The sequence below is a fragment of the Otolemur garnettii genome, unplaced genomic scaffold (genome assembly GCF_000181295.1).
Source record: "Otolemur garnettii isolate 467f Iridium unplaced genomic scaffold, OtoGar3 scaffold00179, whole genome shotgun sequence".
NCBI classification, from domain to species: Eukaryota; Metazoa; Chordata; class Mammalia; order Primates; family Galagidae; genus Otolemur; species Otolemur garnettii.
Genome location: NW_003852574.1, coordinates 2,456,608 through 2,458,129, shown reverse-complemented (window position 1 = coordinate 2,458,129; position 1,522 = coordinate 2,456,608). Strand labels below are relative to the sequence as shown.

The 1,522-nt window shown below is 39.8% G+C and overlaps 1 protein-coding gene across 1 annotated transcript in view; it reads right to left on the bottom strand.

The window, feature by feature from the left end:
- Positions 1–1,522, bottom strand: part of RBM5 (RNA binding motif protein 5) — a 30,150-nt gene that overhangs the window by 12,650 nt on the left and 15,978 nt on the right. The window contains exons 9-12 of the mRNA XM_012811874.2: positions 1,312–1,399; positions 1,114–1,191; positions 962–1,034; positions 265–350 (exon numbers count right to left, since the gene is read on the bottom strand). Coding sequence (XP_012667328.1) covers positions 265–350; positions 962–1,034; positions 1,114–1,191; positions 1,312–1,399 — 325 coding nt within the window. The remainder of the gene's footprint in view (positions 1–264; positions 351–961; positions 1,035–1,113; positions 1,192–1,311; positions 1,400–1,522) is intronic.

Here is a 1,522-nt window from a genome sequence, read left to right as displayed (position 1 = left end):
GGCGCCGAGCCGAGGTTTCTTTCTAAGGGTCAAGTTGAAGCACACAGAAAGTATAAATACTGTTTTGAAATTTTATATTTAAAATATATGCACATACATATAATAAAATTGTTAGATTATCTAGTACTGTTCAGACACAGAGAAATAAGGGTGTAATGTATATTACTCAATCCTGACTCAATCAGCAGGAAAGGGTAATACTTGCACAGCAAAACAAAGTTTCCCCAACAGCCACCAGTTCTGTATTTAGGACAAGAGCATTACCGGAGAGCCAGGTGGATTGGAGGTTTGGTTATACAGCTGGGGACTCTGGGACACTACAGCTGCTGAGGTGGTGGTCACTGCTGTGCCTGATGATAAACACACAGGTTAGGGTAGAGAAAAAGCATTGAACTCCAAGCTAAACATCTTTATGTGTAATACCCAATCTAGATGTCTGTCTTTCTGTATGTCAGTTTTTCACAACCTAATTTCCACTAAGAATCACTGGAACCTATGATATTTTCATTTTCTTATAATCCTACTATAATGTGACAAAGTTAAGGATTTTGTACCATGACTAAACCAAGAGCAACAAATCTGCTCTGGGGTTGAGAAAATTTGATTTCACTATAAGGCTTTTATAATTCTGCAGCAAAAGTAAAGCACACTCTAGAGCCACATACCTTCTCTGCTCACTTGAATTTATGTGGACACCTCAACTTCTAACAACAGATAGGAGAAATACAGAATTGAATTTCAAGAATAAAACTCAATACAACATGGTCTCTAAGAGGTTGTATTAGTTTTTCAGGTATATAAACAACCCTAATCTTTCCCAGAACCTTAACCACATGGTGACAACCCTGAATATAATCCTACTTTCTTGCAGGGAAATGGACGGGTAGCTGTAGGTCGTTAGAAATATTTCTTCAGCTATAGTTGCTCGAACTAAAGGTAAAAGGGAGATGACATTTACTACCTGATGCAGATGATGCATCAGATTCCAATCCTCCAGCTTGTTGTTGATAAAACTGCTGGTAATCCTGTGAGTACTGAAGAAAAGTCCACCATTAAAGCTGCTATTCTTAGGCATACTAGACTAGAAACTGGATGCTGGTCAAATCTACATACCTGTGTATACTGGGCATAGCCATCTTGTCCTGGCTGCAGGTAACTATAGTCAACATTGCCTCCTTCACCACTTTGAGACTGTAAAATATCAAAAAGAAACAAAGACAAACTTAGTGGATATCAAGGATAGAAGCTATGAAGTATTCCCTAAAAATGACCTTGACCTTGTATTGCAAGTACCACAGGAGAGGTCACTACCTGGGTGGATGACCACTGAGCAGCAGCAATGGCTGTACTAGCAACAGAGAAGGCGCTGACCCGGTTTCCATCTGGGAGGACCAAGTCTCTGAAACCAGAAAGATCCAATCATATGATTCTATCTCAGTATGCCTCCACTTACTGCCCCCTTAATGCCAAGGAAACCATGATTCATTCCAGTCTTTGTCAGTTCTGAAATACCAGCAATGCC